The 27,632-nt window shown below is 40.4% G+C and overlaps 1 protein-coding gene across 1 annotated transcript in view; it reads left to right on the top strand.

The window, feature by feature from the left end:
* Nucleotides 1-27,369, top strand: part of LOC125092673 (ral guanine nucleotide dissociation stimulator-like) — a 61,419-nt gene extending 34,050 nt beyond the window's left edge. The window contains exons 4-5 of the mRNA XM_047717038.1: nucleotides 24,640-24,833; nucleotides 26,862-27,369. Of these exons, the coding sequence (XP_047572994.1) occupies nucleotides 24,640-24,833; nucleotides 26,862-27,255 (588 nt within the window). The 3' untranslated portion in view covers nucleotides 27,256-27,369. The remainder of the gene's footprint in view (nucleotides 1-24,639; nucleotides 24,834-26,861) is intronic.
* Nucleotides 27,370-27,632: the final 263 nt, after the last annotated feature.

Below are 27,632 nucleotides of genomic sequence, written 5' to 3'. Positions count from 1 at the left end.
AAAACTATGGAGCACAAATTCCAATGAAGAAGTCAAACTCTCGCTCTTTGCAGATGGTATGATACTTTATACGGAAAACCCAAAACACTCCACCCCCAAACTACTAGAACTCATTCACCAATTCAGTTATATGGCACGATACAAAATCAATGTACAGAAACCAGTTGCTTTCTTATACACTAACAATGAAAATACAGAAAGGGAAATTAGAGAATCAACTCCAATTACTATAGCACCAAGAACTGTAAGATCTGGTAATAAACCAAACCAAAGAGGTTAGGATGTGTATTCAAGAAACTACAGAACACTCATGAAAGAAATTGAAGAAGACACAAAAAGATGAAAGACCACTCCATGCCCATGGATCAGAAGAATAAACATTGTTAAAATGTCTATACTGCCAAGAACAGTCTATACTTTCAAGGCCATTCTGATCAAAATTCCACTGGCACTTTTCAAAGAGCTGGAGAAAACAATCCTAAAATTTGTATGGAATCAGAAGAGACCCCAAATTGCTAAGGAAATGTTGAAAAAGAAAAACAAAACAGAGGGCATCATGCTTAAAGCTTTACTACAAAGCTGTGATCACCAAGACAGCATGGTACTGGCAGAAAAACAGACACATAAGCCAGGGGAACAGAGTAGCCAGCCCAGATATGGATGCTCAAAAAAATCTTCAACAAAGCTGGAAACAATATACAGATGTAAATGCTAGTGTCTTCAATAAATGGTGCTGGGAAAATTGGAGAGCTCTGTGTACAAAAATGAAAGTCGACCATTCTCTTACACCATACACAAAGCTAAACTCGAAATGTATAAAAGACCTCAGTGTGAGGCAGGAATCTATTAGAATCTTGGAGAACATAGGCAGTAACCTCTTTGACATCAGCCACAGCAACTTCTTTCAAGATATGTCTCCAAAGGAAAAGGAAACAAAAGTGAAAATGAATTTTGGAATCTTCATCAAGATCAAAACCTTCTGCACAGCAAAAGAAACAGTCAACAAAACAAAGAGGCAACCCACGGAATTGGAGAAGTTATCTGCAAATGACACAAAGGCCTGAGATCCAGAATCTATAAAGAATTTCTCAAACTCAACAAACACAAAACGGATAATCAAGTCAAAAAATGGGCAGAAGACATGAACAGACATGTCTCCAATGAAGACATACAAATGGCTAACAGACACATGAAAATTGTTCCTCATCACTAGCCATCAGGGAGATTTAAATCAAAACCACATTGGGATACCACCTTACACCAGTTAGAATGGCCAAAATTAGCAAGACAGGAAACAACGTGTGTTGGAGAGGATGTGGAGAAAGGGGAACCCTCTTACACTGTTGGTGTGAATGCAAGTTGTTGCAACTACTTTGGAAAAAAGTGTGGATTTCTATAAGAAATTAAAAATAGAGCTTCCCGGGGCGCCTGGGTGGCTCAGTGAGTTAAGCTGCTGCCTTCAGCTCAGGTCATGATCTCGGGGTCCTGGGATCGAGCCCTGCATCGGGCTCTCTGCTCAGCAGGGAGCCTGCTTCCCTCTCTCTCTCTCTCCCTCTGCCTGCCTCTCTGCCTGCTTGTGATCTCTCTCTGTCAAATAAATAAATAAAATCTTTTAAAAAAATAAAAAAAAATAAATAAAAATAAAAATAGAGCTTCACTATGATCCTGCAATTGCACTACTGGGTATTTACCCCAAAGATACAGATGTAGTGAAAAAGGGCCATCTGTACCCTAGTGTTCATAGCAGCAATGGCCACAGTCGCCAAACTGTGGAAAGAACCAAGATGCCCTTCAATGGACGAATGGATAAGGAAGATGTGGTCCATATACACTATGGAGTATTATGCCTCCATTGGAAAGGATGAATACTCAACTTTTGTATCAACATGGATGGGACTGGAAGAGATTATGCTGAGTGAAATAAGTCAAGTAGGGAGATTCAATTATCATATGGTTTTGCTTATTTGTGGAGCATAAAAAATAACACGGAGGATATGGGGAGATGGAGATGATAAAGTAATTGAGGGAAATTTGAAGGGAGGATGAAACATGAGAGACTGTGGACTCTGAGGAAACGATCTGAGGGTTTTGGAGGGGTGGGAGTGGGAGGTTGGGTGAGGATGGTAGTTGGTATTATGGAGGGCACGTATTGCATGGAGCATGGGGTGTGGTGCATAAACAATGAATTCTGGAACACTGAAAAGAAATTAAAAAGATAAATAAAAAACATAAAAATAAAACAAAATAAAGTAAAATAAAATGAAAACAAACTTTGGAGCACAGAGGTGTCAGAATACATGTATCCGGGGCACCTGGGTAGCCCAGTGGATTAAGCTAAAAACCCAGTAGTGCTTAGAGACACATGCAGAACTTCACTACATGGCAATTTAGAAGCAGCAAACACTGTATTTCCCACTAATACATAAAAGGCATGTACTCTTCCTTGCAGCGGAACATTTGCTTCAGCCAGAAAAAGAAAAAAGAGGAGGCTGCAGCTTCCTGATTCTGGAAGTCTGCCCTTTCTAAGCCCTGTAGTTTGAGTCTTTGCCAGACTCTGCACCTCTGTTGAGAACTGAGAGACCCCATCCCAGTTTCCTGAGATGCCCACTGTCTTTCACTGATTTCATCTCTCATGGACCCTTCTCATTAATATCCCTTCTTGAATATCTTTCCTGAGGCCCAGGGACCTTTGTCTAAATTTCTGTATGCAGGAAAATAAAGCCATTTAATTACAGACAAAGCAAGCAAACAAACAAAGAAACAAAGAAACAAAAAACCCTACAAGGTACAATCATCTGCCACAACCAAAATACCACGTGGCTGGGCTAAAATATTTCAATTTAGTCAATCATAGAATTTAAAAACACATATGAACCTAATGCTACCTCTACAAATCACGACAGTCAGAGCACCAAGGCCCAAATTACTTATCCTTAAACCAACAAGGCTTTCCATATGCATACTTTGCTCTCCCAAATTCCATTCTTTTGGTTTTATTTTTCAGTATTTATATTTTCAGTATTTCTGGCTCATACATTTGATGTTGTAGTTTTAACAAATCCATCACAAAATTACTATTGTCCCTCCCTAACCCTGGTGTAATCTGAAGAAGTTGAGGGAAAAAAATAGTCCAGGCCTCAAAATAATAATAGATACCTACTTGACAAGAATGGCTCTCAATAAGTGAGTCAAATGCTCCTGCTAATCCTCAGACCTAAGCAGATTTACCCTCCCGATGATGGGCAATACAGAGGACTGGAGGAAAACGTGTGCTTTTTAAGGACAAGATTAGTAGCAAAAGAGAAAAGAGTCAAATTAATTCAAGTATGTAGTTATTTTTCACTAAGTAATCAATTAGTTATGTAAACTTCACTTTTACTAGGGTGGAATGAATAAAGAAGTAGAGGAAGGCCAGAATATGCAAAGGGAAGATAACCTCCTCTTGGAAGCCTGGAGTGGGAAATGGCATTCCCCTCCAGACAGAAAGGTCAATAACTCATATATGGAAACAACAGATGTCTGGTTCTAAGATTCCTGCTGTTTTCACAGTGATATGCTGTCGTTGTAACTTCACAACTTAGTCTGGTAGACTTATTAGAAATATTAGTTGTCATTACTGTGGTAATGAGATTACATAGCAAGTATGAAATTCAATGTGTCAATTTATATATCAAGAAAAGCCTTGCAAATATCTTCTCCCATTCTGTCAGTTGTCTTTTGGTTTTGTTAACTGTTTCCTTTGCTGTGCAAAAGCTTTTGATCTTGATAAAATCCCAATAGTTCATTTTTGCCCTTGCTTCCCTTGCCTTTGGTGATGTTCCTAGGAAGATGTTGCTGCGGCTGACGTCGAAGAGGTTGCTGCCTGTGTTCTCCTCGAGGATTTTGATGGATTCCTTTCTCACGTTGAGATCTTTCATCCATTTTGAGTCTTTTTTCGTGTGTGGTGTAAGGAAATGATCCAGTTTCATTTTTCTGCATGTGGCTGTCCAATTTTCCCAACACCATTTATTGAAGAGGCTGTCTTTTTTCCATTGGACATTCTTTCCTGCTTTGTCGAAGATGAGTTGACCATCGAGTTGAGGGTCCATTTCTGGGCTCTCTATTCTGTTCCATTGATCTATGTGTCTGTTTTTGTGCCAGTACCATGCTGTCTTGATGATGACAGCTTTGTAATAGAGCTTGAAGTCCAGAATTGTGATGCCACCTATTTTGGCTTTCTTTTTCAATATTCCTTTGGCTATTCGAGGTCTTTTCTGGTTCCATATAAATTTTAGGATTAATTGTTCCATTTCTTTGAAAAAAATGGATGGTACTTTGATAGGAATTGCATTAAATGTGTAGATTGCTTTAGGTAGCATAGACATTTTCACAATATTTATTCTTCCAATCCAGGAGCATGGAACATTTTTCCATTTCTTTGTGTCTTCCTCAATTTCTTTCATGAGTACTTTATAGTTTTCTGAGTATAGATTCTTAGCCTCTTTGGTTAGGTTTATTCCTAGGTATCTTATAGTTTTGGGTGGAATTGTAAATGGGATGGCATATCAGATAAAGGGCTAGTGTCCAAAATCTATAAAGAACTTAGCAAACTCAACACCCAAAGAACAAATAATCCAATCAAGAAATGGGCAGAGGACATGAACAGACATTTCTGCAAAGAAGACATCCAGATGGCCAACAGACACATGAAAAAGTGCTCCATATCACTCGGCATCAGGGAAATACAAATCAAAACCACCATGAGATATCACCTTACACCAGTCAGAATGGCTAAAATTAACAAGTCAGGAAATGATAGATGCTGGCGAGGATGTGAAGAAAGGGGAACCCTCCTACACTGTTGGTGGGAATGCAAGCTGGTGCAACCACTCTGGAAAACAGCATGGAGGTTCCTCAAAATGTTGAAAATAGAACTACCCTATGACCCAGCAATTGCACTGCTGGGTATTTACCCTAAAGATACAAACGTAGTGATCCGAAGGGGCACGTGCACCCGAATGTTTATAGCAGCAATGTCTACGATAGCCAAACTATGGAAAGAACCTAGATGTCCATCAACAGACGAATGGATAAAGAAGATGTGGTATATATACACAATGGAATACTATGCAGCCATCAAAAGAAATGAAATCTTGCCATTTGCGATGACGTGGATGGAACTAGAGGGTATCATGCTTAGCGAAATAAGTCAATCAGAGTAAGACAACTATCATATGATCTCCCTGATATGAGGGAGAGGAGATGCAACATGGGGTGTTGAGGGGGTAGGAGAAGAGTAAATGAAACAAGATGGGATTGGGAGGGAGACAAACCATAAGTGACTCTTAATCTCACAAAACAAACTGAGGGTTGATGGGGGGAGGAGGTTGTGAGAGGGGGGTGGTGTTATGGATATTGGGGAGGGTATGTGCTATGGTGAGTGCTGTGAAGTGTGTAAACCTGGCGATTCGCAGACCTGTACCCCTGGGGATAAAATATATGTTTATAAAGCTGTAAAATAAAAAAAAGAAAAGAAAAGAAAAAAGAAAGGATGAATACCCAAGTTTTGTAGCAACATGGACGGGACTGGAAGAGATTATGCTGAGTGAAATAAGTCAAGCAGAGAGAGTTAATTATCATATGGTTTCACTTATTTGTGGAGCATAAGAAATAGCATGGAGGACAAGGGGAGATGGAGAGGAGAAGGGAGTTGAGGGAAATTGGAAGGGGAGGTGAACCATGAGAGACTATGGACTCTGAAAAACGATCTGAGAATTTTGAAGGGGTGGGGGGTGGGAGGTTGGGGGCACCAGGTGGTGGGTATTGTAGAGGGCACGGATTGCATGGAACACTGGGTGTGGTGCAAAAATAATGAATACTGTTATGCTGAAAAAATAAAAAAATAATAAAAAAATACTAAAATCCTAAAAAAAAAAATCAATCTTTCCTATTAGTACTTTTTTTTAAAACACAATTTATGATCAGCACAGTTTATTTGCTATTCTGATTACCTTTAAAAAAGAAATGGGAAGATGGAGATGAGAAGGGAGTTGGGGGAAATCGGAGGGGAAGACGAACCATGAGACACTGTGGACTCTGAGAAACAAACTGAGGGTTTTGGTGGGGAGTTGGGGGGGGGTTTGGTGAGCCTGATGGTGGGTATTATGGAGGGCACGTATGGCATGGAGCACTGGGTGTGGTGCAGAAACAATGAATTCCAGAACAGTGAAACGAAATTTAAAAAATAAATAAAAATTAAAAGAAATGCTGAAAAGAAAAAAAAGAAAAGAAAAGACTTGCTAAGAATATATCATTTCTGTAATAGAATGCTCTGAGGTCACTGGCATAATTTTATCGGAGAGGCAGAATTATCCATGTAATTATTTTATCATGTGTTTTGGCTCATCTCGTTGACTGATAATTAAAATCAATTTACTGGGTTTTAGGCAACATACTCAAACTTTTTAAAATGATGGAAGTGATCTACAATTACAGCATTCGTTATTCAAAAGTATTTTTAAGGAGTTACCAATTCTAAAAATTTTGAAATATATCAACTTTAATTTTTTAAAAATATGATTAATGTATTGATCTTATAATAATGACAACTAAAACTTTTTTTTAAAGATTTTATTTATTTATTTGACAGACAGAGATCACAAGTAGGCAGAGAGGCAGGCAGAAGGAGAGAGAGGGGGAAGCAGGCTCCCTGCTGAGCAGAGAGCCCGATGCGGGGCTTGATCCCAGGACCCTGGGATCATGACCTGAGCCGAAAGCAGAGGCTTAACCCACTGAGCCACCCAGGCGCCCCTGACACCTAAAACTTTTAAAAAGTGTGTTCATACACATCAATTTCAGTTAAGCTTCTCATCATTCTAGAACATAAGTATTATCGTTCTCTTTCTCAGGGATGGAAACTAAAGTTAAAGGTGATGAGTGGCTCTCCAGGGTCATAAACTTAAGAAGGAGCATAAGGCTTGAACCTAGCCTGTTATGGCTTTTAGGTTAATATTTATTTCATGACATGGGCCTCCTCTATGCCAGAGGCAAAGAGGAACTCACATTATGGTTATTACAGAAGACTATAATGTCTACTCATTTTCTCAAGGATCATTGAAAACAAAAAGAAAAGATGATGTGGGCTTTCAAATCTTCATGTGAAAAGAAGAAGTGAAAAGAAGAAGTTCCAGATATGGATTCTGTATTCCCCATAGCACTACACTAGTAGCAATAGAGACAGGAAGGTTACGTCCCTTTGTGAGAGAGGAAGGCCGTCTTGAAAAGGACTTATCATCCCTGATGATATTGATTCTGCTTCTCTTGCCATCTTTGAGGCTTGACCTCTATAAAATTTTGTTTATTTATGTAAAAGGATAATAACGCCATTTTATTTGGGTTATGATTGGTAGTTTCTTCTTTCATCAAACTTATTTTCTGCAAGTCTTCTGTGGAAAGCATGAGGCTATGAAAATTTCTAGAGCCCAGAAGAAAGGGTTTAGAGGAAGATTTATCTTTCTTTCCCTCCTTCTTTCTACCGGATCTATTTCTCTTTTGTCTCTCAATAAGGTCTTCTCTCACTTTCTTCATTGAATGAATAATGAACAAGCCAATGAAAAAATGAGACTACAGAATGGAATAGGAAAAAAGCAAGTGGGAAATAAAGTTATCCTAGAAATGAAGCTGGAACCCTAGGTATTAGGAAGAATGGAAATCTGTACACATAAAAGTTGTAAATCAGATAGATCAATGCAAAGCATTGAAAATCCCAATGAAAACTAATAACACCAGCATGCCTCATTATATAATGAGTTTATAATAGTTTTCATGGGGACTTTCAGTGCTTTGCATTTATTGCAAGTTTTAGGTGTTGTTATTATAAGATCATTGCACTTATTATTTTTTGTGGAAAATAATATTATTAGTTATTTTGTGGAAATTATATGATTTCCACAAAAATAACTAGAAATGACAATGTAGGCAAGCATACCATGCCATGTTTATATTCCCATGCCAATGACTTCAATTAATATCTTACTTAGGCTAAACACTTAGCCTTCACATCATTGTTAAACACAAAAAGTGAAGAGAAGGATGATTATTTTTTCCCTAGTGTTGGCTATTTTCACTCAGTCTTATTCAGCATACTGTTTTCTTCTCAGGAGACAGGTTATACACCTGACCTGCATTAGAAAAGTTAGCAAATGAAATAGGATTACCTCTATACCCCTATCAGTGTGATTTGGAGTATGTTTGAAATCATATCCTTTAATATAATAATATTCCATTCTTTATACTTTTATTACTTTGCACTTGAATCCAGTCCCTGTAGTCAAGAGAGAGGCACACAATGAAACAGTATCTCACTATATATGTGGAGAAACTAATTAGTGGATAGATACACACACACACACACACACACACACACACACACATGTACATATTTTATATACACTGCCAAGGCATTCATACAAAAAACATGGAGGGGAATAATGAGATACAGACCCAGACTTAGGTGGAATTAGACCTCAGCTACATATGCACTACGATTTTTAGTGGAGCTCACTTATAATACATTTATGCACCCATTCGTTAACCACAGATTGCCTTCCTCTGGAAGAATCTTCCCATTTATTTTCACTTTCTCAACCCTATCTATCTTCATAATCTAACAATAGTTATTGATAATCAATGAGACTCTTCTAGACTAATCCAGAGACATGTCTTTCTTATGGCACATAAACTTATGGCACTTCTAGTTACTATCAGAATCCATCATTTGCAAATGATACCAGGCACCAGTCACATTCTTGTGATACTGTGGATCTTTCTTTCAAATATTGTTCTATTTCATTTATTTTGTAAAAATTGAAGCTTATTGATTTCTTCCTATGTATACTAGTCTCTGCATACAATCCATGGCTAAAAGCCAACTGTCATGTCATAAGTAATAGTTCTAGAAGGGTGTTTTCTAACGTTTCATGTGGTATTGAACTTTACATTTTATGCTAGGGCTGCAAAGGGAAAAGGAAAGAAAAAAAACAATACAGAAAAAGAGACTGAGGCAAGAGAATAAAGGTATGTGGTAGATAAAATTCAAATGTCATATAACAGCAGCACTTGGGAGAGTATGGCATTGAGCTAAGAATGTATGAGGGGGTGGAGGCAATAATGGCTCCCAGAGAAGCAAGAATTGAGCCACAGTGAGAATATTCTTAGCAGAGAAAAAGGGACACAAGAGTGCCAACAGTTCTAGAAGGAAAGATGGGTTGAATGAATCTCTGCCCCTCAGAAACTGTAAGTGATGAAAACATTTAGCTACTTTCAATTTACAGATATCATTCCTGATTGATTTCTGATTTTGTTTTCCTCCTCACCTTTCTTCTACTTTAAGACCATTTGCACAAAGGGATTATTTTCTACTCAATATAGCATATTTCCTAGACATACTGAGTACTACAGGCTAAGACATATACAGTAGGATTTTCCTCAAGTAACTCGAAGCTTACAGTTCCAGAGGTATGCCTTAATGATCAATAACTCTAAAGTGAAGTTCGTGAGATTGCTATTTTTAGTCATCTGTTATGGACTGAATATTTGTGCCTCTCAAAAATTCATATGTTAAAATCCTAATTCCAGTAAGATGGTATTTGGAGTTGGGGTGTTTGGAGGTAATTTGGTCACAAGGGTGAGCCTTCATGTATAGGATTGGTGTCCTGATAGGGAGAGGTCAGAGGGCTGGCTAGCTCTCTTTACACCACATAAGGATACAATGAGCAGTTAGCAATCTGTAATGTGGAAGAGGACTCTCATCAGAACCTGACCATGCTGGCACTCTGATCTCTGACCTACAACCTCCAGTATGATACTCATTTCTTTTGTTCAGAAGCTACTCAGTTTATGGTATTTTGTTATAGCAGCCCAAGCTGACTAAGACATTTTCCTTATATTCCCATAAAACCTATCATAATAATTATCATACGGTAGAATTTCCATTAATGCCAATAAACATATTCTTTCTAATTCCACAAGCTTATCATTTATTTGTAATTAATATTCAAAGATCTTTCTCTAAAAGATGCAACCTTAAAATTGCAACCCAATTTTTTAATTAAAAAAATCATTAAACATTCAATCACATCATTAATGTATCTTGAGTGCAATGAAAATTCAGGTGGGTGGAACAGATAAAACCAAAGGATTTGTTTTTGTCATTATTTCAGTTTTGAGCTGTGATGGGATTTCCTTTGAAAACATTTGTACTTCTTGGGAGGAGTCAAGATGGTGGAGAAGTAGCAGACTGAGACTACTTCGGGTAGCGGGAGATCAGCTAAATAGCTTATCTAAAGATTGCAAACGCCTACAAATCCAACAGGAGATTTGAAGAGAAGAAGAACAGCAATTCTAGAAGCAGAAAATCAACCACTTTCTGCAAGGTAGGACTGGCGGAGAAGTGAATCCAAAGCGATGGGAAGATAGACTGCGGGGGAGGGGACGGCTCCTGGTGAGCAGTGGAGCAACGGAGCACAAAATCAGGACTTTTTAAAGTCTATTCCCCTGAGGGACATCGCTCCAGAGGCTTAACTGGGGTGAGGCCCAGGTGGGGTCAGCGCGTCCTCAGGTCCCACAGGGTCACAGAAGGATCGGGGGTATCAGAGTGTCACAGAGCTTACCGGAATTAGAACAGGGAAGCTGGCTACAGAGACAGAGCCGAGGGGTAAGCTCTAAATTTGGGGTTACCTTGAACCAGTCGCAGGCTCGGTCAGCTTGGAGCGTGGCCGGAGGCCATGGTGACGGGAGTAATTGGGTGCTGTTCTCTGAGGGCGCACTGAGGAGTGGGGCCCCGGGCTCTCGGCTCCTCTGGGCCGGAGACCGGGAGGCCGCCATCTTCACTCCCGCCCTCTGGAACTCTACAGAAAGCACTGAGGGAACAAAAGCTCCGAAAGCAAACCCAGCAAACCTGAGCGGATTACTCAGCCCGGCCCCGGGTAAGGGAGGTGCAACTTCGCCTGGGGCAAAGACGCTTCAGAATCACTACAACCGGCGCCACCCCCAGAAGATCAATGAGAAACCCAGCCAGGACCAAGTTCACCTACCAAGGAGTGCAGTTTCAATACCAAGGAGAGCGGCAGAATTCCAGAGGAGAAGAAACCAAAGCATGGAACTCATGGCTTTCTCCCCATGATTCTTTAGCCTTGTAGTTAATTTAATTTTTTTTCTTTTTCAATTTTTTTCTCTTCTTCTGCTAATTTTTTTTCTTTTACCATTTTCTTCTCTAACGTTTTTAAATAGTTTATCTAATATATATATATATATATATTTCCTTTTTATATTTTTTATCAGCTTTCTTTTTTTAATAGTTTCTTTTTTTTTCTTCTGAACCCATTTTTATCCCCTTTCTACCTCCTCACGATTTCAGATCTCTTCTGATTTGGCTAAAGCTTATTTTCCTGGGGTTGTTGCCACCCTTTTAGTATTTTACTTGCTCCTTCATAGACTCTCATCTGGACAAAATGACAAGGCGGAAAAATTCAAAACAAAAAAAAGAACAAGAAGAAGTACCAAAGGCTAGGGAACTAAACAATACAGACATTGGTAATATGTCAGATAGAGAGTTCAGAATGATGATTCTCAAGGTTCTAGCCGGGCTTGAAAAAGGCATGGAAGATATTAAAGCAACCCTCTCGGGAGATATAAAAGCCCTTTCTGGAGAAATAAAAGAACTAAAATCGAAACAAGTTGAAATAAAAAAAAAGCTATTAATGAGGTGCAATCAAAAATGGAGGCTCTCACTGCAAGGATAAATGAGGCAGAAGAAAGAATTAGCGATATAGAAGAGCAAATGACAGAGAATAAAGAAGCTGAGCAAAAGAGGGACAAACAGCTACTGGACCACGAGGGGAGAATTCGAGAGATAAGTGATACCATAAGATGAAACAACATTAGAATAATTGGGATTCCAGAAGAAGAAACAGAGAGGGGAGCAGAAGGTATGTTGGAGAGAATTATTGGAGAGAATTTCCCCAATATGGCAAAGGGAACAAGCATCCAAATCCAGGAGGTTCAGAGAACCCCCCTCAAAATCAATAAGAATAGGTCCACACCCCGTCACCTAATAGTAAAATTTAAAAGTCTTAGTGAAAAAGAAAAGATCCTGAAAGCAGCCCGGGAAAAGAAGTCTGTAACGTACAATGGTAAAAATATTAGATTGGCAGCAGCCTTATCCACAGAGACCTGGCAGGCCAGAAAGAGCAGGCATGATATATTCAGAGTACTAAATGAGAAAAACATGCAGCCAAGAATACTATATCCAGCTAGGCTATCATTGAAAATAGAAGGAGAGATTAAAAGCTTCCAGGACACACAAAAACTTAAAGAATTTGCAAATACCAAACCAGCTCTACAGGAAATATTGAAAGGGGTCCTCTAAGCAAAGAGAGACCCTAAAAGTAGTAGATCAGAAAGAAACAGAGACAATATACAATAACAGGCACCTTACAGGCAATATAATGGCACTAAATTCATATCTCTCAATATTTACCCCGAATGTTAATGGGCTAAATGCCCCAATCAAAAGACACAGGGTATCAGAATGGATAAAAAAACAAAACCCATCGATATGTTGCCTACAAGAAACTCATCTTAAACCCGAAGACACCTCCACGTTTAAAGTGAGGGGGTGGAAAAGAATTTACCATGCTAATGGACATCAGAAGAAAGCAGGAGTGGCAATCCTTATATCAGATCAATTAGATTTTAAGCCAAAGACTACAATAAGAGACGAGGAAGGACACTATATCATACTCAAAGGAACTGTCCAACAAGAAGATCTAACAATTTTAAATATCTATGCCCCTAACGTGGGAGCAGCCACCTATATAAACCAATTAATAACAAAATCAAAGAAACACATCACCAATAATACATTAATAGTAGGAAATTTTAACACTCCCCTCACTGAAATGGACAGATCATCCAAGCAAAAGATCAACAAGGAAATAAAGGCCTTAAATGACACACTGGACCAGATGGACATCACAGATATATTCAGAACATTTCATCCCAAAGCAACAGAATACACATTCTTCTCTAGTGCACATGGAACATTCTCCAGAATAGATCACATTCTTGGTCCTAAATCAGGTCTCAACCAGTATCAAAAGATTGGGATCATTCCCTGCATATTTTCAGACCACAATGCTCTGAAGCTAGAACTCAATAACAAGAGGAAATTTTGAAAGAACCCAAATACATGGAGACTAAACAGCATCCTTCTAAAGAATGAATGGGTCAACCAGGAAATTAAAGAAGAATTGAAAAAATTTATGGAAACAAATGATAATGAAAACACAACGGTTCAGAATCTGTGGGACACAACAAAGGCAGTCCTGAGAGGAAAATATAGAGCAGTACAAGCCTTTCTCAAGAAACAAGAAAGGTCTCAGGTACACAACCTAACCCTACACCTAAAGGAGCTGGAGAAAGAACAAGAAAGAAACCCTAAACCCAGCAGGAGAAGAGAAATCATAAAGAACGGAGCAGAAATCAATGAAATAGAAACAAAAAAAACAATAGAACAAATCAACGAAACTAGGAGCTGGTTCTTTGAAAGAATTAATAAGATGGATAAACCCCTGGCCAGACTTATCAAAAAGAAAAGAGAAAGGACCCAAATAAATAAAATCATGAATGAAAGAGGAGAGATCACAACGAACACCAAAGAAATACAGACAATTATAAGAACATACTATGAGCAACACTACGCCAACAAATTTGACAATCTGGAAGAAATGGATGAATTCCTAGAGACATATAAACTACCACAACTGAACCAGGACGAAATGGAAAGCCTGAACAGACCCATAACCAGTAAGGAGATTGAAACAGTCATCAAAAATATCCAAACAAACAAAAGCCCAGGGCCAGATGGCTTCCTGGGGGAATTCTACCAAACATTTAAAGAAGAACTAATTCGTATTCTCCTGAAACTGTTCCAAAAAATAGAAATAGAAGGAAAACTTCCAAACTCATTTTATGAGGCCAGCATCACCTTGATCCCAAAACCAGACAAGGATCCCAACAAAAAAGAGAACTACAGACCAATATCCTTGATGAACGCAGATGCAAAAATTCTCGCCAAAATACTAGCCAATAGGATTCAACAGTACATTAAAGGGATTATTCACCACGACCAAGTGGGATTTATTCCAGGGCTGCATGGTTGGTTCAACATTCGCAAATCAATCAATGTGATACAACACATTAATAAAAGAAAGAACAAGAACCATATGATACTCTCCATAGATGCTGAAAAAGCATTTGACAAAGTTCAGCATCCCTTCCTGATCAAAACTCTTCAACGTGTAGGGGTAGACGGCAATACCTCAATATTATCAAAGCCATCTATGAAAAACCCACTGCAAATATCATTCTCAATGGAGAAAAACTGAAAGCTTTTCCGCTAAGGTCAGGAACACGGCAGGGATGTCCAATATCACCACTGCTATTCAACATAGTACTAGAAGTCCTAGCCTCAGCAATCAGACAACAAAAAGAAATTAAAGGCATCCAAATCGGCAAAGAAGAAGTCAAACTATCACTCTTTGCAGATGATATGATACTATATGTGGAAAACCCAAAAGACTCCACTCCAAAACTGCTAGAACTCGTACAGGAATTCAGTGAAGTGTCAGGATATAAATTCAATGCACAGAAATCAGTTGCATTTCTCTATACCAACAACAAGACAGAAGAAAGAGAAATTAAGGAGTCCATCCCATTTACAATTACACCCAAATCTATAAGATACCTAGGAATAAACGTAACCAAAGAGACTAAGAATCTATACACAGAAAACCATAAATTATTCATGAAAGAAATTGAGGAAGACACAAAGAAATGGAAACATGTTCCATGCTCCTGGATTGGAAGAATAAATATTGTGAAAATGTCTATGCTACCTAAAGCAATCTACACATTTAATGCAATTCCTATCAAAGTACCATCCATTTTTTTCAAAGAAATGGAACAAGTAATCCTAAAATTTATATGGAACCAGAAAAGACCTCTAATAGTCAAAGGAATATTGAAAAAGAAAGCCAAAGTTGGTGGCATCACAATTCCAGACTTCAAGCTCTATTACAAAGCTGTCATCATCAAGACAGCATGGTACTGGCACAAAAACAGACACATAGATCAATGGAACAGAATAGAGAGCCCAGAAATGGACCCTCAACTCGATGGTCAACTCATCTTCGACAAAGCAGGAAAGAATATCCAATGTTAAAAGACAGCCTCTTCAATAAATGGTGTTGGGAAATTGGATAGCCACATGCAGAAAAATGAAATTGGATCATTTCCTTACACCACACACAAAAATAGACTCAAAATGGATGAAGGATCTCAATGTGAGAAAGGAATCCATCAAAATCCTTGAGGACAACACAGGCAGCAACCTCTTTGACCTCAGCCGCAGCAACATCTTCCTAGGAACATCACCAAAGGCAAGGGAAGCAAGGGCAAAAATGAACTATTGGGATTTTATCAAGATCAAAAGCTTTTGCACAGCAAAGGAAACAGTGAACAAAACCAAAAGACAACTGACAGAATGGGAGAAGATATTTGCAAAGGACATATCAGATAAAGGGCTAGTGTCCAAAATCTCTAAAGAACTTAACAAACTCAACACCCAAAGAACAAATAATCCAATCAAGAAATGGGCAGAGGACATGAACAGACATTTCTGCAAAGAAGACATCCAGATGGCCAACAGACACATGAAAAAGTGCTTCATATCACTCGGCATCAGGGAAATACAAATCAAAACCACAATGAGATATCTACCTCACACCAGTCAGAATGGCTAAAATGAACAAGACAGCAAATGACAGATGCTGGCGAGGATGTGGAGAAAGGGGAACCCTCCTACACTGTTGGTGGGAATGCAAGCTGGTGCAACCACTCTGGAAAACAGCATGGAGGTTGCTCAAAATGTTGAAAATAGAACTACCCCATGACTCAGCAATTGCACTGCTGCATATTTACCCTGAAGATACAAACGTAGTGATCCGAAGTGGCAGGTGCACCCGAATGTTTATAGCAGCACTGTCTACAATAGCCAAACTATGGAAAGAACCTAGATGTCCATCAACAGACGAATGGATAAAGAAGATGTGGTATATATACACAATGGAATACTATGCGGCCATCAAAAGAAATGAAATCTTGCCATTTGTGACGACGTGGATGGAACTAGAGGGTATCCTGCTTAGCGAAATAAGTCAATCGTTGAAAGACAACTATCATATGATCTCCCTGATATGAGGGAGAGGAGATGCAACATGGGGGGTTAAGGGGGTAGGAGAAGAATAAATGTAACAAGATGGGATTGGGAGGGAGACAAACCATAAGTGACTCTTAATCTCTCAAAACAAACTGAGGGTTGATGGGGGGAGGGGGGGTGGGGTGATGGATATTGGGGAGGGTATGTGCTATGGTGAGTGTTGTGAAGTGTGTAAACCTGGCGATTCGCAGACCTGTACCCCTGGGGATAAAAATATATGTTTATAAAGCTGTAAAAAAAAAAAAAAAAAAAAAAAAAAAGAAAGGATGAATCCCCAAGTTTTGTAGCAACATGGACGGGACTGGAAGAGATTATGCTGATTGAAATAAGTCAAGCAGAGAGAGTCAATTATCATATGGCTTCACTTATTTGTGGAGCATAACAAATAGCATGGAGGACAAGGGGAGATGGAGAGGAGAAGGGAGTTGAGGGAAATTGGAAGGGGAGGTGAACCATGAGAGACTATGGACTCTGAAAAACGATCTGAGAATTTTGAAGGGGTGGGGGGTGGGAGGTTGGGGGCACCAGGTGGAGGGTATTGTAGAGGGCACGGATTGCATGGAGCACTGGGTGTGGTGCAAAAATAATGAACACTGTTATGCTGAAAAAATAAAAAAAAAAAATTAAAAAAAAAAAATCAACCTATACCCTAAAGTGAGCTGATTACCTAGCAAAGAACTCCGATCACCCATGAAATCAGCCTGAGATTAGAATTATACACGTCTGGATCTCTACGGGGGCAAAATACACCAGTGGGCAGGTAAAGCAGAGTGGGAATGTCAGACTGATATTGGAAGATAAACAAAAGGGGGAGGGAGCCACCAGAAGTGATCATTGGAAAGTAATACCCCAATACGAGAGTGCCCTGAGACTGGGGACCAGCATTAACTTGGAGTCTGGTTGAAAGCACTCAAACAGAACAAAGAATCATGGGGGGAAATTGTGGGAATCGGGGCACTTAGGGGCAAGGGCTTAAGTACCCAGACCGAGGACAGCCACCCCTGATGCTTAGCCAGAGAGAGTGCGGCGAAGAAACCAGGTGTTGGTCCTTGAGCCGTGAGCACGCCCGAGAGCGCCTGGGTGGTGGCTCCCATGGGGGGCTGGGAGCCTCACCAGCCAGCAGAACCAGAGCCTTTTTGCACACTCCACGCAGTGCTATGAGTTTGAATCGCACCTCACAAACTCCTGAGAGAGGTGAGTGCAGGCCACAACCCGGGCACTCTCAGACCTGGAAAGTCTGAGTGCTCTCTGCCCGGCCAGTGGGAAAATCTCAGTGTGCTATCGTTGCTGGGGACTTCTCTGGCTGGCTGGAGTTGCCCAAACAGTTGCTGCTATCTGGTTTTGGCTACAAGCAGGAAATCCTGCATCCCCAGGGACCACGACTGGGAACGTGCTCTGGAGCACCCAGAGGGGAACAGACTGAGGCTTCTCTCTGAGAGGGAAGTCTGGGTGAAGGTTGAATTCCTCAACCTCTAAAAACCATCAAAAGCTGTCAAGGCGAGAGAAAACAAACAAACCAAAAACCTCCAGAGAACAAAAGCCTGAAAAACTGGTTTCCTCAGAGACCATCCCCTTGAGGGGGACAGGAGGACTTAACTCAGGAAACACTGCCTGAAAACACACGCGGCAGGTCCTCACCCAGAATGACAACCGGAAAAAGAAAAAAAAAAAAAAAAACAATAGAACAACCAACACTACTTCATACATAAAACTTTTATTTTTAATTTGTTCCCACTATTCTGGATCGTTTTTTATAGATAAATATTTAACCATTTACCATCACAGTGAGATGTACAGTCATCAAATTCCATAATAACCTTTTAACCTGAACTTTTTGATACATACACCCATTTTTTTCTTTTGCTTTTCTATTTTTTTAAATTTAAATTTTATTTTATTTTAGTTTATTTTTTTATTTATATATTTTTTAATATTCATATAGAGTTAAACTTCAAGGTAATCCCCTTTCCCCAATAAATACTACCCCTATAGGTAAACCAATTTTTAATCCCCCTTTATCTTAGGAAAGTTGAGTCCTTTAACAAAGATATCAAGATACATCCAGGAAGAATCAAAATAATCTTCCTCGCCCACACTGAAAATTTATAACCACTCTCCCATCTTTTTCGTTCACCAGTGTTTCTGTGTATTTGTGTTTGTCCTGAAAGTATATAAATCTTATACTTGGGCTTCTTTTTGACAAGGTTCTTTTGTTTGTTTGTTTGTTTTGCTTTTATATATATATATTTTTTTTTTTTCTCTTGACATCTACTTTTATCAGTCTTTTTGTTTTTCTGTTTTGGTTTGTATACATCATAAATCTTACCTTGGTCTCATTTGGGCTGAGCCTTCTCTTTTATTTTATCATTCTTTTTTTTTTTTTCCTGACTCTCACTCACTCTCCTTTTTTTTTTTTCTTTTTCTCTCTTCCTTTTTTCTTTCATTTGGGTGGGGACTCCTGATTGCTCAGAAACGTTCCAGGGTGCACCTGGATAGCACCATGGTCAATACAGTCAGCTACATCCATTCAGCCATCTTTCACAAAAATGACTAGGAGTAGGAATCCCCAACAGAAGAAAAATTCAGAGGCTGGGCCTTCTGCAACAGAGCTATTGGCTATCAACATAGACAATATATTAGAAATGGAATTCAGGCTATCAATTATCCAGGCAATAGCTAGGTTGGAGAAAGCCATGGATGACCAAACGGAATTACTTAGGGCCGAACTGAAAGCGACTAGATATGATGTTCACAATGTTAAGGCAGAACTGAAAGCCACCAGAGATGATGTTCACAATGTTCTCAATGAGGTCCAATATAATCTAAATTCTCTAAAACCCAGGGTAACTGAGACAGAAGATTGAATTAGCGATCTGGAGGACAACCGATATAGAGAAAGGATCAGGAGTAAGCCTGGGACAAACAGCTTAGAAGCCACGAAAACAGAATTAGGGAAATAAATGATGCCATGAAACGTTCCAATGTCAGAATTATTGGAATTCCTGAAGGGGAGGAGAAAGAAAGAAGTATAGAAGATATAGTGGAACAAATTCTCCAAGAAAAATTTCCCAGTCTCATAAATGGAACCAGCATTCATGTACTAGAGGCAGAACGGTCTCCCCCCAAGATTATAGAATCTTGAAGGTCCTCAAGACACCTGATAATAAGAATGAGGAATAATAATTGTAGACGGGCTCTCCTGAAAGCAGTTAGGACAAAGAAGCTCCTTATGTACAGAGGAAACCTCATCAGAATAATGTCAGACCTGTCCACAGAAACCTGGCAATTCAGAAAGGGATGGCAAGATATATTCAGGGCACTAAATGAGAAGAACATGCAGCCAAGAATATCTTATCCAGCAAGACTGACATTCGAAATGGACTGAGCGATAAAGATTTTTTCCAAGACCAGCAAGGCTTAAAAGACTATGTGTCCACCAAGCTAACACTTCAGGAAATATTCAGGGGGGTTCTATAAAAGAGGAAAAATCCTTAGAATAGCATTGAACAGAAATACATGGAGACAATCTGTAGAAACAATGACTTCAAAGGTAACACAATGTCAATAAAAACATATCTATCGGGGCGCCTGGGTGGCTCAGTGGGTTAAGCCGCTGCCTTCGGCTCAGGTCATGATCTCAGGGTCCTGGGATCGAGTCCCGCATCGGGCTCTCTGCTCAGCAAGAAGCCTGCTTCCCTCTCTCTCTCTGCTTGCCTCTCTGTCTACTTGTGATCTCTCTCTGTCAAATAAATAAATAAAATCTTAAAAAAAAAAAAACATATCTATCAAAAATCACTCCCATCCTGAATGGCCTAAATGCGCCCATAAAATGACACAGCGTGGCCGATTGGATAAAACGACAGGACCCCATTCATATGTTGTCTACAAGAGACTCATTTCGAACCTAAGGATACATCCAGACTGAAAGTGAAGGGATGGAGAAGCATCTTTCATGCCAGTGGGCCTCAAAAGAAGGCCAGGGTAGCGATTATCATATCAGATAAATTAGATTTTAAACTAAAGACTTTAGTCAGAGATACAGAAGGACACTACATCATTCTTAAAGGGACAATCCACCAAGATGATCTAACAATTGTAAATATCTATGCCCCTAATATGGGAGCAGCCAATTACATAAGAAAACTAGTAATCAAGGTAAAGAGTCATATTGATATGAATACATTAATAATAGGAGATCTTAACACAGCTCTCTCAATAATAGGCAGATCATCGAAGCAGAAAATCAATAAAGAAACAAGAGCATTGAATGACACATTGCACCAGATGGACCTCATAGATATATACAGAACATTCCACACTCAAACAACAGAATAATCCTTCTTCTCAAGTGCACATGGAACTTTCTCCAGAATAGACCACATACTCAGTCACAAGCCATGGCTCAACTGATAATAAAAGATTGAGATTATTCCCTGCATATTCTCAGATCACAATGCTTTGAAACTGGAGCTCAATCACAAGGAAAAGTTTGGAAGGAACTCAAACACCTGGAATCTAAAGACCACCTTGCTTAAGAATGCTTGGATCAACCAGGAGATCAAAAAAGAACTGAAACAAGTCATGGATAACGATGAGAATAAAGACACATCTGTCCAAAACCGATGGGATACAACAAAGGCGGTCCTAAGGGGGAAATACATAGCCATCCAAGCCTCCCTCAAAAAAATTGCAAAACCCAGAATACAACAGCTGTCTCTACACCTTACAGAACTGGTGAATCAACAACAAATCAAAACAACTCCACACACAAGAAGGGAAATAATGAAGATTCGAGCAGAGATCAATGAGATAGAAACTAGTGATACAATAGAAAGTATCAATGAAACTAGAAGCTGGTTTTGTGAAAGAATCAGTAAGAAAGATAAACCATTGGCCACACTAATCTAAAATAAAAGAGAGAAAGCTCAAATTAATAAAAGTATGAATGAAAAGGGAGAAATCACTAACTAACACCAAGGAAATGGAAACAATCATCAGAAAGTATTAACAGTTATATGCCAATAAGTTAAGCTACATAGATGAAATGGATGCATTCCTGGAAAACTATAAACTCCCAAAATTGAACCAGGAAGAAATTGACAACCTGAATAGACCGATATCTAGTAGCGAGATTGAGGCAGTGATCAAAAATCTCCAAAAAAACAAGAGCCCAGGAACTGATGTATTCCTTGGGGAATTCTAAACTTTCAAATAAGAAATAACACCTGTTCTCCTGAAGCTGTTTCAAAAAATTGAAGCAGAAGGAAGACTTCCAGACTCTTTTTATGAATCCAGCATTACCCTGATCCCCAAACCAGGCAAAGTTCACACTAAAAAGGAGAATTTCAGACCAATATCCCTGATGAATATGGATGCTAAGATTGTCAAGAAGATCCTAGCAAATAGAATCCAACAGTACATTAAAAAGATTACCCACCATGACCAGATGGGATTTATCCCGGGGTTTCAATGGTAGTTCAACATTCCTAATCAATAAATGTAATAGAACAAATCAATAAGAGAAGAGAGAAGAGCCACATGGTCCTCTCAATTGATGCAGAAATAGCATTTGACAAAATCCAGCATTCGTTCCTGATTAAAATGCTTCAAAGTATAGGGAGAGGGGGACATTCCTCAACTTCATAAAATCTGTCTATGAAAGACCCACAGCAAATATCATCCTCAATGGGAAAAAGCTTGCAGCCTTCCCGTTGAGATTGGAACATGACAAGAATGCCCATTCTCACCACTCTTGTTCAACATAGTATTAGAAGTCCTAGCATCAACAATCAGACAACAAAGAGAAACAAAATGTATCCAAATTGGTGATGAAGAAGTCAAACTCTCTCTCTTCGCAGATGACATGATACTTTATATGGAAAACCCAAAAGACTCCACCCCCAAACTACTAGAACTCATACAGCAATTCAGAAATGTGACAGGATACAAAGATAATGTACAGAAATTAGATGCTTTCTTATACACTAACAATGAAAATACAGAAATGGAAATTAGAGAATTGATTCCATTTACTATATCACCAAGAACCGTAAGATACCTGGGAATAAACCTAACCAAAGTGGTAAAGGATCTGTGTTTGAGGAACTACAGAACACTCATGAAAGAAATTGAAGAAGACAAAAAAAAAAAAAAGATGGAAGACCATTCCATGCTCTTGGATCAGAAGAATAAACATTGTTAATATGTCTATACTGCCTAGAGCAATCTATACTTTTAATGCCATTCTGATCAAAATTCCACCGGTATTTTTCAAAGAGCTGGAGCAAATAATCCTAAAATTTGTAAGGAATCAGAAGAGACCCCGAATTGCTAAGCAAATGTTGAAAAAGAAAAACAAAACTGGGGCCATCATGTTGCCTGATTTCAAGCTTTACTACAAAGCTGTGATCACCAAGACAGCATGGTACTGGAATAAAAACAGACACATAGACCAGTGGAACAGAGCAGAGAGTCCAGATATGGACCCCCAACTCTATGGTCAAAAAATCTTCAACAAAGCAGGAAAAAATATGCAGTGGAAAAAAGACAGTCTCTTCAATAAATGGTGCTGGGAAAATTGGATAGCTATATGTAGAAGAATGGAACTCAAACATTCTCTTACACCGTACACAAGGATAAACTCAAACAGGATAAAAGACCTCAATGTGAGACAGAAATCCGTTAGAATCATAGAGGAAAACATAGGCAATAACCTTTTTTATATCAGTCACAACAACTTCTTTCAAGATATGTCTCCAAAGGCAAAGTGAAAATGAACATTTGGGACTTCAACAAGATCAAAAATTTCTGCGCAGCAAGGGAAACAGCCAACAAAACAAAGAGGCAACCCACGGAATGGGAGAAGATATTTGCAAAAAACAGTACAGACAAAAGGCTGATATCCAGAATCTATAAAGAACTTCTCAAAATCAATGCACACAAAACCGATAATCATGTCAGAAAATGGGCAGAAGAAATGAACAGACATTTCTCCAATGAAGACATACAAATGGCTATCAGACACATTAAAAAATGTTCCTCATCACTAGCCATCAAGGAGATTCAAATTAAAACCACATTTAGATACCACCTTACACCAGTTAGAATGGCCAAAATTAGCAAGACACAAAACATCGTGTGTTGGAGAGGATGTGGAGAAAGAGGAACCCTCTTCCACTGTTGGTGGGAATGCAAGTTGGTGCAACTACTTTGGAGAACAGTGTGGAGATTCCTTAAGAATTTAAAAATAGAGCTTCCCTTTGACCCTGCCATTGCACTACTGGGTATTTACCCCAAAGATACAGATGTAATAAAATGAATGGCCATCTGTACCACAATGTTTATAGCCATGGTCTATAGCCACGGTGATATGGCCACGGTCGTCAAACTGTGGAAAGAACCAAGATGCCCTTCAATGGACGAATGGATAAGGAAGATGTGGTCCATATACACTATGGAGTATTATGCCTCCATCAGAAAGGATGAATAACCAACTGTTGTATCAACATGGACAGGACTGGAAGAGATTATACTGAGTGAAATAAGTCAAGCAGAGAGAGTCAATTATCATATAGTTTCACTTATTTGTGGAGCATAACAACATGGAGGACAAGGGGGGATGGAGAGGAGAAGGCATTTGAGGGAAATTGGAAGGGGAGGTGAATCATGAGAGACTGTGGACTCTGAAAAACAATCTGAGGGTTTTGAAGGGGCGGGGGCTGGGAGTTTGGGTGAGCCAGGTGGTGGGTATTATGGAGGACACGTATTGCATGGAGCACTGGGTGTGGTACAAAAGCAATGAATTCTTTTACGCTGAAAGGAAATAAATTAAAAAAAAAAAGGAAATCACAGGATTCATGCCATTTATGCAGGGTGGTCCTATCAGTACTCAGCTCACAAAGTGGCCTGTGATACTATCAGGTCAGATATCATTTATTTCAACTCTTTATATGGATGCCAAGAAACTTTTTTCTTTTTCCTAAAGGTCTATTAAATGATTGGTTGATGGATTTGAGAGAGAGGCAGGGAGAGAGTGGGGAGAAGCAGAGGTGGAGACAGAATCCTAAGCAGACACTGTTCTATGTGCTCAGCCCTATGAGGAGCTCAGTCTCAGGACATTGAGAAGATGACCTGAACCAAAACCAAGAGCCTTATGAGTAGCCAATGAAACACTGAGTCACCTTATTCTTTTTAGGGCTGTGGACTCTCTTGTCCCACCTCTTGCCATAAGTTACTGAGATCTGGGGGGTCAGTCTGCCCTCCAACACCCAATTCTTCTGGTGGCTAAAGCACTGACTCATGTCTCCTCTGATTCACCTCAGGGTAAAAATAGCTCAATCAGAAATAGAAATGAGACCTCTGTGCTATTTAGCAACCAGGCCAACACGCTGCAGACAGAAATAGAACGCCTGGCACCTGCCTTCCTAAGAAGAGATCTAAACTCTGTCTACAGGTTACTGAGTACATACCTAGCCTTTGTCACCACCCAAGAGGTGCTGGATATCCTATTTGCAAGGTGAGCACCCTGCCCCTAACTGCCAAGTGTGATTTGGCCAATGCCTGTTTGTGAGACTTAGGCATGTCTCCAAACTTCCCCAAGCCTCAGTTTGTCCTAACTGGGGCAGAGTTATTATAGGTAATCAGTGGGGACTTGTAGGGAAAATATACCTGGGTGGCTGCTCCTGTGGAATAGTCTGCTAGAGGGCCTGTGGTCACACTATTTGAGCATTCTCCTGCTCCTCATGACTAAGCCTCTGCCTCATCCCGCAGTATCACTATGGTCTTGAGCTGGGCTGTTTTGCCATTGAACGGGAGATCTGCGACTCCATCTCAGATCTTTGTCTGGGTGAATCCAGAGCAGGGATACCTGGATGTGAGCAGGGGACCAGGCTCACTCAGATATCTGTGATGGGCTGGTTGGGACCCTTTCATTCATCAAGTATTCAGGAATCCCAACTCAGTGAAGACATTTATATAGGAGTTGAATATGATCTCTACACAGATCAGACAGCACCCCAGGGCTGCAGACTAGCTGGGGTTCAGGCGATGATAGATAGCATCCACAGGACATTTCATGTGATGCCCCCTGGCTTCCTTTAGATTTGGGTGCATTTTCTTCAAGTATAATGAGGTCAGCAGAGCTCAGAAGAAGTGGAATGTGTGAGTGAGCTTCAGCTGATAAAGGAGGTCCTTCCCTCTCCACCAGGGTAGTGAGGTACTGTGAATTAGAGGGCCTGCTGGACACTCATCCACACATCTGTTATTCCTACTTTAGGGCAAATGTCTGAGAGCTTTTTCTGGAAAATGGGAAGGAGTGCTGGGGAGATGTGGTTGGTGTGTGACCACTGTGGAAAATCATAGTGGGATGGAGGACAGCTTCAACCCCTAAGAGGGTCATTCTGCATCCCTGCCCCCTCCAAGCCCTATCTCTACCCCAATTCCAGGACTCTGAACTGTCACACAGATGTCTGTTAGAACCTGGACACTGGGTATTCAGAGGGTGCTCAGGAGACCCAGTGAGAGGTCAGGGACCACACAACCCACAACCTGTGGGAGATTAGTGTCAGTGGAAGGAGACCCACTCATGGCACTTAGTGAATAAGGCAGCACATGGGCAAAGGATGCAAAGTTTGAGGTATTGGGAGGGTGCTGGGAAGGCCTGGATAGAGGCAGAGTACTTTTTTTCCCTCCTTACTTGATCTTTACAGAGCAGTGGTGTGTGCAGTGAGGGTAAATGGTGTGTGCAGAATAAGCGGTGAATGCAGTGAGGCCAGACACCATCCTTCCCTGGGCATATGCAGTTGAATTCAAGTGGCATGTGAGCAAGGAGACAGACTGAGGAGTGTGTCCATCTTCCCTCAGAAGGACAGAAATGCTCACACCATTGATCAAGGACTCCCACTATTAATGCCTTTTTGCCAGCCTGCCATCTGTGACCAGGCCTGTCCTGGGAAGGACTGACAGATAACAGGTGGAGAAGGATTAGGACTGGTCTCTGACAGGAGCTGGAAATCCAGGGGCCCAGGTTCCCACAGGGGTTCCCTGGGATATTGATTTGGGTGGGTGCCCTGTGCTCTGACTTCTCTGGCTACCTGCCTGTCCCCAGGGCCATCTATTCCATCTTGGGCACATGGCTGGAACAATATTCTGGGGATTTTTTCCAGCCCCCAGAATTTCTCAGCCTGAATATGCTGCTGGCATAGATGGGGTTCAATATACCAGGCTCAGCTCTAGAGCATCGTGTCAAGCTTCTGCTCTCACAGCTACAACACCTTGAGCTTACGAAGCCAGAGGCTGGGAGTGAGGAGGACTGGGGGTGACTGATGTGGGCCTGAGGAGGCAACAGGATGGGCCACACTGAGTAAGCCTGCATTGATTATTATTGGTCTGAGAGGAGTGAGTAGCCTCAGATCCCTGTCCCCACAGGCTTCAGTTGGGGAGACATTCCAAGGATTGGGTCTTAAATGCAGACCATACTGAATGGTGGGAAAAGGGCAAAAGGGATGTCAATCATGCTGACAATGCTTTCTCTTCTTGGAGCTAGAGCACCAGCCCCAGAGCAAGATCCTGATCAACCTCAGGAACCTCTCCGAACACCCATTCTGGCACCCGCTACATCGTTGGAGCCTGAGTTGGTCCACCCCATCCCTGCTGCCATTGCTCGCCAGTCAAGAAGAGCAGTGACTTTACCTGCACTCTTGGGGCCAGTACAGGTGGTAGTCAGAGCTCTAATTCATGTTTCTGAGATGGAAGATCCAGCAGCCCCTTTGCCTGAAGTGGAGGTCCAGCAGTGTCCTGCCCCTGCTCCTGGTGTTCCTGAACGGTCTGAATCAACTGCCTCAGCAGAGCAACAGCAGCCTCATCCCCTGAGCAGCAGCTGGTGCAGGCTGCAGCCCGAAACAATGCCTTCCCCTCCCCTGTCATTGCCTTATTTGTAATACTTTTGTTTTATATACACCTGTATAATGACTTAATAGATTGTGTTCATTAAATAAAGTAGAATTTGGGGTGCCTGGGTGGCTCAGTGCATTAAAGCCTCTGCCTTCAGCTCAGGTCATGTCCTCAGGGTCTTGGTATTGGGCCCCACATCAGGCTCGCTGCTCAGTGGGGAGCCTGTTTTCCCTTCTCTCTCTGCCTGCCTCTCTGCCTACTTGTGATCTCCCTCTGTCAAAATAAATAAATAAAATTTAAAAATAAGTAAATAAATAAATAAAGTAGAATTTGCGTTTACATAAAATTTTACTCAGAGCCTTTTCAACATTATATTGATGTCTCATTCGGTATATTCCGAGTTTGGCACAACCATTTACTTCTA

The sequence above is a fragment of the Lutra lutra genome, unplaced genomic scaffold (assembly GCF_902655055.1).
Source record: "Lutra lutra unplaced genomic scaffold, mLutLut1.2, whole genome shotgun sequence".
Classification (NCBI taxonomy): Eukaryota; Metazoa; Chordata; class Mammalia; order Carnivora; family Mustelidae; genus Lutra; species Lutra lutra.
The sequence above is the reverse complement of the archived record's forward strand: the minus strand, read 5'-3'. Positions and strand labels throughout refer to the sequence as shown.